This window comes from Tasmannia lanceolata, unplaced genomic scaffold (assembly GCF_043159265.1).
Source record: "Tasmannia lanceolata isolate RefF3 unplaced genomic scaffold, GAP_Taslan_0.1 ptg000006l, whole genome shotgun sequence".
Lineage (NCBI taxonomy): Eukaryota > Viridiplantae > Streptophyta > Magnoliopsida > Canellales > Winteraceae > Tasmannia > Tasmannia lanceolata.
This window is the reverse complement of record NW_027518683.1, coordinates 22,639,101-22,646,983: the sequence shown is the minus strand read 5'-3', so window position 1 is coordinate 22,646,983 and position 7,883 is coordinate 22,639,101. Positions and strand designations below refer to the sequence as shown.

Sequence of the window (7,883 nt, the reverse complement as noted above, 5' to 3'; positions counted from 1 at the left end):
GTATCCATTCTCAAAATCATTTGCTCAGAGTGGGAATCGAGGAGTGCAAAATTTATCCAACAGACCTGGAATCATCCCGGATGGGACTTCTTTTGGCTCCATGATAGTCTGCCCAAAATGCAATTTTGGAATGAAAACTTGGGAAAACCCTCTCTATTGTAAAATAGTAGTCATAAAACACTAGAGGGGGCTGTCCCAAGAAAAATTGGGGTGAAAATATCACTTCCCTTTTAAAAAAGAAGTTAGTATGTTCATTCAACTATAAGTGCTCGTCTATGCAATTTATTCAGATAAAGGAATCAATTATCTGTGACTAATTTAAACTTCTAAATAAGTATAATAATGCTGGTAAACAATAAACCTAATTTAAATTACATACAATAATATAAGTGTGATTAATGACAACATAAAAAAAGAGAAATCAGTTATGACCAAATGATTTAGGGCAAGAGCGACTGGAAGCACCAAGGGCGAGCGGTCAAGCGGTCAGCTGCGGTGAAGCAATGGGTTTGGCATGTACGGTCAGTTTGGTTGCAGGTAGTTATCTCGTGGAATAGTGGAGTAAGTAGTCAATAGGGAGGAGACAAGCCTCGTAGTTACCTCATAGAATAATGGTAAGTTGTATTTTGTTATCGACTTCATAGAGTAGTGGTAGGGGTGTCATTACCAATATAGAGAGAGAAAAGAGGAGAGAGAGCATCAATCCCAAGAAAATCCAAGCAAAAGATTTTACTGGGAGTTTGCTGAAACCACCTTTTTGTTAGTTTTTTTGGGTCGATTTTGTTGGTAGTTTGCCGTGGTGCCATGTCACCAGACAATTGCAGGAGAAATCCATGGTAGTTCTTGGGGATTTAATTCCACTAGGCCACCCCTCTAGTGTATTTATGACTACTATTTTAACATTACAAGGGAGTGGCCCACGGGAAGAATTGGGGGGTGAATATATTGTTTCCCTAAAAATTAAATGTTCACTCATAAAAACCCTCTACAAAAGGGGTATATATGATTAAAAATGGGATGGTTTTATAATCACACAAAGCATGGAGAAGAAAAGGAATGAACGATCTCAAAACAACTCATGAACAATCTCAAAACAACTCATCTCTTATTATCATGAAAAGGAACAAATTGTAGTTTTTGTATAGGTGATGGTGATATATTCTCTTCATGTTAAAGCAATAAAAACATTGTTTGGGCTTCGCAAACGCACTCACAAGCAACTTCTTGCTCAACAAAAAACCTTTAAAAATAAAGGAAGCTTAAAAATTAAATAACAGCTTCTGGACCCCACCAGCAAGCAACCCATATTGGTAGTCCAGGTCAGCACATGGGAAGATCGGACGGTGGAGGTGGCAGCTTCTGATTGGGCAGCTTCCCGTCCAACACGATCCAAGCCATCTTCAAACCCCAGCTCGTGTGAACTTCCAGGTGGCAGTGCATGAACCATACACCTGTTTCCATGTCATCATCCATGCCAAGTCAGTATAAGTTTACGAGTAATCGAGGTGAGGCCGGCCCCACCAAGCAGCTATCTGCTTCCTAAGTTGAGTGGTAGTGACTATTATACTATACACTATGATCCTATGGATTTTTATCCCATGGGTGACCGTACATACCCATATTTTTAAAAAAGTATGGTACGGCCCACTCTCTATGATGATACAAACCGTCCATTTACTGGGCCCGGCGTAAATAGGATATGCCCAAAAAATCATTTCCATAGGGTTATCCTAACCCTCCAATCTATGAAAATGATTTTTGGGGCACAATGTTACATACCCATATTTTTAAAAACATATGTTACGGCCCACTCCCTATGATGATCCAAACCGTCCATTTGCTGCCCCGGTGTAAATAGGTTATGCCCCAAAAATCATTTCCATAGGATTATCCTAACCCTCCAATCTACGAAAATGATTTTTGGTGCACAACCTATTTAGGTTGTGGCCCAACAAATGGACGGTTTAGATCATCCTATGGAGTGTTATATACCTTACTTTTCGAACAAGACAACTTGTTACGGCCCCCCATCATATAATTTCTCATGCTCCTATATATGCACTCTTAAGTGGATCAATACTTATAATATTATACATCTGTTAGAGAATTGATAGATAACCCAATTTGCTGGTTTTGATAATGACACCTTGCTTTAATCAAACACATTTATGATTTGCTGTTAATAGCTTGTAAGTTGTGAAAATCCTAATGAAAATGATTGGATGATGGCCTAGTTTTAAGGTTGTTGAGAGCGGTCATTCTAATCGTATGACCAGAGTTACCAAAACGTGGTCTCGCAAAAAATTGGTGTTATTGATCTTGGTTATCATGTTGTCTTGGACACTTGGCGCAATATACAGTGGTGTTATTGATCTTCTCGAAATGAGTCTGTTTTCAAAGTAGAGCTCAGGATCTAATTTTGTCAAGTGTAAAACAAAAGGAGGAGTGCCATTATCAAAACAAGGGTGTGCAAATAGCACATTCCCATGTGCTGGTTTGGTTGTATGTATATTTTCCTGAGTTGAACGACCATACTGACCTGGGTTATCAGCCAGAAAGCGAATGGCGACCCACCCACCAGAGGGAACCCCAACCGTGTTTCTCTCAACAGGATCCACCAAATTGAAGTTTGAAGGGTCCTTATTTGGGTTAAAATTTCCAAACCCTTGTCCAACTACATAGAAGTTGAAGCCATGGAGATGGAGAGGGTGACTCTCTACCCCAAGAATGCTAGTATCTTGCATCACCAACTCCACACTCGTATTGAAAGGGAGCACCACAAGCTTAGTACCATTGCTCACAAAAGTATTATTAGGAGCAGTACCTGTTAAAGTATAAAAGATTAAAGATGAGTTATTCTAGACTTAAGTGCGCCCTCGGAGAAAATGGGGTGAAAGGGTGCCCCCATTGGCCAAATGCTATTTATAACAGTTATGGTGGTAATTTTCTGTGCCATCTTAAATGGCTATTGACCAATAAGGGTGCCCTTTCACCCCTTTTCTGCAAGAAAGCTGCGAATCTAGCACGCCTCAAGATTAAATAAAGCCATCTCCAACAGCTTAAGCTTTTGGAGTAATTGGTTGTTTCACATGGCATCAAAGCAAAGGTCCTGGGCTCAAAACTCATTTCTCCTTGATATTAAAAAGGGAAATGATTTCTGCCCTCAAGTGTTTTGATAAACACGCGCTCCACTTGTTTGTCGTGTAGTATTTAAAGGGTTTTAAGAGCTTTTTGAGAAACGTAATATCCTGACATCTCTCTAAATACTACATGACAAAGAAGTGGAGTGCGTGTTTATCAGAACACTTGAGCGCAGAAATCATTTCCCTTTTAAAATTCCACATGTAATGGCCAACCTCTAAAAACAGGCGCCACACGTCAAGGGGAGTGTTAAAGTATAAATTATTAAATAACACCTTCTCCAATAGCTTAAGCTTTTGGAGTAATTGGTTGTTTCACAGTAATACCTGTATAATTGAAGGGCATTAAAGGGCTGTTAGGGAAATCAGTTGTGTAGACTCCATTAGACTGCCCAAAGAAGTGGGCTTGAAGGAGAGCTGTGGTTGGGAGGACGAAGGAGACATTGTTTATGGAAGCAGAAAATTTAGTCCCATTGGGCCCTTGGCAGGTCTGATTTGTTGGACAAGGGTTGGCCCCTAGGCCTACTGTGAAGAAAAAGCGCTTGTCCACAGTCTGAGGGACATTGGCCGGGAATTGAGCATTGGCTAAGCTGCGTAGTTTCTTAGTGTAATTTGAGGCAAATGAAGTGTCATTGAGAAGTGGGAGGGTTGGTTTGAGGAGGGGAAGTTTCTTGATATTAACATTTGAGGATGTTGTGGAATTGGGTTTTAGGTATTCTAGGATTGCAGTTGTTGTTGAATTATCGAATGTGCCAAGGCCAGTGTTATAGGGTCTTGCTGCCATGAGGAATGTAGCATTTGGGTAATGGGGTTTGGTTTTGAGGAGGACACTGTAGGTTTGGCCTGGTGTTATGAGGAGGGTGTTGGTATCAAATGGCTTCACATAGATAGCGTCAGCTTCAACGATGGTGAGTGTGTGGTTGGCTATGCTGAAGAAGAGCTCGTCATTGAGTGCTGCGTTGATTATACGTAGGAGGTAAGTCTTCCCGGGCTTTACACTAAGCTTGAACGTATCTGCACCCAACCACGCAAAACAAAAGAAAGTTATTATATATGGGAATTAATGACATTTCCACTCCATTAGTTGCTGCATTTCGACTTACTTTTGTTTGTCTTCTGTTGACAATGACTCTTTTTTTCAAAGGAAAGTGCAACAAAAAGGATGGAAGGTACTACTAGTAGGAGTGCAACTTGGGTTTGGTCGGGTTGAGCTTTCGCGACAAAATGAATTGAAATTAACCTGATCGAACATGCGATTTTATGGTAAAGTTTAACCAAAACTCCGAAAACTCAGACTGGAGTTGCACCACTAGGAGGAATTAGGGGTGTTACGTGGGCCGTGTAGGGTCAGGTTGAGGCCAACCCCAAATCAACCCGAGGTAGCATTCCTTCGACTCTAGCCCAACCTCGGGTATAGGAGGATCAAGTCCGACCCTACCCGCCTCTAAATCTCTCAACCATAACCTTACCCGTCTAACCCATTCTATCCAAATCAGGTTGGGTTGAGTCGTACTTCAACGTAGCCTAGGGAAAAAATACACAATCCTAAGATTTTTAAAATTACAATAATACTAATGAATGGGTCGGGCTCGGGTCGAGTCGCCCAAGGCCTCAACCTTAACCCAACCCAATGATCAGGTTGGCTTTTCCCAAACCAACTCGAGGAAATGCAAACCCAATCCTAGCCAAAATGGGATTGAACCCATCCGCTCGGGTTGAGGTTGCACCCGAAGATGGAATGCAGTCATTTTTAAATAAAGACAAACAATAGGGGTATCAAATGGAAGGAAAGGAGGTTTAACTAACATTTCTCGTATGTTTATGATTTACAGTACCAAATGATTTTTCAACTCAATTTTCAAGCATTTCCACACCCTTTTTTGTTTCCTTCCCCTAAATCTATTAATTGCAAGTTTCTTACTTAATGCCCTCATGGAGGTTACTACCTTTTGCGGAGCAGTTGTATAAGGGTCCGGGAAGCCCGTTAATGGTGTAAGCTTCAGAGACATTTGGGCCGGCTCCGGTCTGCAAAGATTGATTGATGATAGCCTCTGTGTCTGCATTGAACCACTCTCCTGGAATTCAAAACATCTTAATGTTAATTAATTACTCTATTTGGTGTTTAGCCATAAATCTTTAGAAGTTGCTATTACCAAAGATAATTGGGACTTCCTTGTAAGGTTTGGCAAATGGGTAGGAGACATTGCGCTTAGGGAGGATGATAAGGGGGCCATATAGGGTCGATCTAAGCCATGAGATGTGTGCGTGCCAAAATAGAGTCCCTCTTTGACCCACGATAGTGAAGTTGTAGACATAGCTTTGGCCAGTTTGTATGGGGCACTGTGTCACATAAGCAGGACCATCTGCCCATCCACTCCTGATTTGTCGAACCCCATGCCTGTTCTCACATCCACCGTTCATTAGAATAGGGAAACCAAATGTATATGGGATTAATCACTCAAATTCTGTGTAGACCCTCTCTAATTTAACAACTGTTAGACAAGCCAATAATTAGTTTTGAAATTTTATATCATGTGTGGCCATATAAAGACGTAATTTTAAAAAAAATACAGTACGGCCCACTTCATAGAATGATCCAAAAGTCCATTTGCTGGGACACAAAGTAAATAGGTTGTCCCTCTAAAATTGTTTCTATAGGATGATCGTAGCCCTCCAATCTATAAAAGGAACCTGTATTTTTCAAAAAGTACAGTATGGCCCACCATATAGGATGATATGATCCAAACAGTTGATTTGTTGGGCCACAACGTAAATAGGTTGTGCCCCAAAAATCATTCCTATAGGATGACCCTAACCCTCTGATCTATACAAGTTTTCATAATGTAAAGTCCCTTTATAGATCGGAGGGTTAGGATCATCATATGGTAATGATTTTTTGGGTACAACCTATTTATGTTGTGGCCCAACAAATGGACGGTATGGATCATGTTATGCGGTGGTCCGTACCTTACTTTTAAAAAATATGGGTTTATACGGCCTCGCATGATATAAAATCTCGTTATTTTGTTCTTGTTCTTTTTTTTTTAATTTACAAGAAATACCATTGATTTTAGGCTTTGTTTGGATTCCTATAAAAATATTTCTGGCGGAAATTATTTTCTTAGGATTTTTTTTTGTTTTCACAATTTATGGGTATTTGGCCAAAACGTTTATCTCAACAAAAAAATTTCTAAATACAGGACCCAAGTTTCTCCGATGAAAATGACCTTATATTACTTATAAAATAATGAATTTTTTGCCTAATAATTTAGCCATAGGGTTTCTCATATTAAAAATGATAGCAGTTTCATAGGAATACACAAACAATAGATAGATGGCCAAAAAAGTTATACTTTTAGGCCCTGTTTGGATTGCAAAAATTATATGGAAAAGTTTGGAAAAGAAAAGATTTTCCTAAATTTCATGCTTTCCATGGTTATGAAAAAAAAGTGACTTGAACCACCATAGTTCTTTCTAGTTGTATTTGCAGGGACCTTTAATTTATATTTTTATACCTAAAATTTATATTTGTATACCTAAAATTTATATTTTACACTGAATTTTGGGAAAAACTTTCCTTGGAAATATTTTCCTCACAAAATAATTTTCTTGCAATACAAATAGGGCCTCAGAGTTACACAAATGCTCTGTTTCTTTAGATGTAAAATGGGCATAAAAAAGTGTTGGGCCTATAGCTCAATGGTTTGAGGCTTTGTATCTTAACCTAGATGTCTCAGGCTCAATCTTAGCTTTCCTACCAAAAATATGGGAGTATCAAATCTTTTTAGGCAATTTTTTAGTGGAAAAATGAGTGTAAAATTTGTTTTACCCGCCCATTTTACGTCAAAAGAAACAGAGCCAAATGGTATTTTTGCCAAAAAAATGTTTATTATCTAATGTATGCCAATCTAATTAGTAGAATGTAAGGACTTATTCCAAATATTGTTTAGAAAGTTGGCCTAACGGTGAAAAAAAAATTACACTATTTAAATTTGGGGGTATTTCCCTGTTTTGAGGGCCACCCTTTCAAGTCACCTGCCCAACTCCTACAACTGGCCCCACAGATATTACGAGGAAAATTTTATCATATTAATGGTTTCCAAACATGCCTTAAGGCACTATAAGTAATATTCCTTGATTTTATTTCTCCTCCCTTTCAAAATCATAGTATTCGCTAGTTTAAGAGCAACGTGTAAATACAAATTAATACTACTAAGAAGGTGGTCAGAGGGGTTCCATACCAATGTATGGTGATATTGTTCTGGACATGATTAACCACCTTAACTACTACTCTGTCACCTTCCCTCGCAATGATCCTAGGCCCCGGAAACTGTCCATTCACAGCCGCCAAGCTCTTCGTATGGCATAGTCGCGTCACATTCTGCATTCTGATCTGTAAAAAAAAAACAATTCTAGAAGTTAGAAGGCAAAATAAGATTGATTTTTTAACTATTTGGCGCTGTAAATTGGGTGTAAAACAAATTTTGCACCAAATGTTTTCTTGAAAATGGGCGTAAAATTTCTTTTACATCCATTTTAGTGTAGTCTGTAACATACATCAAAATGATAATGTCTCGTTATGGACCCGTGTTTCGCATGCGAGAGCTCGGGCAAGAGAAGTAAGGCACTTAATGCAAGTAGAAAATATTGCAGAGGGACAGATGATGGAAGAAGAGAAGCACCCATCTCTCTATCTTCTACTTTCTCTGGTGAAGAAAAATATATTTAGAAGATGGTAGTAAG

General features: G+C 39.1%; 1 protein-coding gene across 1 annotated transcript; it reads right to left on the bottom strand.

Annotated features, from left to right (window-relative positions):
* Window positions 1–1,081: 1,081 nt before the first annotated feature.
* LOC143878507 (laccase-17-like) lies at window positions 1,082–7,883 on the bottom strand. Its single transcript, XM_077380783.1, has 7 exons — window positions 7,698–7,883; window positions 7,382–7,533; window positions 5,294–5,538; window positions 5,087–5,215; window positions 3,468–4,154; window positions 2,540–2,824; window positions 1,082–1,451 (listed from the first exon to the last, which is right to left on the bottom strand). Exons 1-7 carry the CDS (start codon window positions 7,824–7,826, stop codon window positions 1,321–1,323), a joined length of 1,758 nt encoding a protein of 585 aa, XP_077236898.1. The 5' UTR covers window positions 7,827–7,883; the 3' UTR covers window positions 1,082–1,320.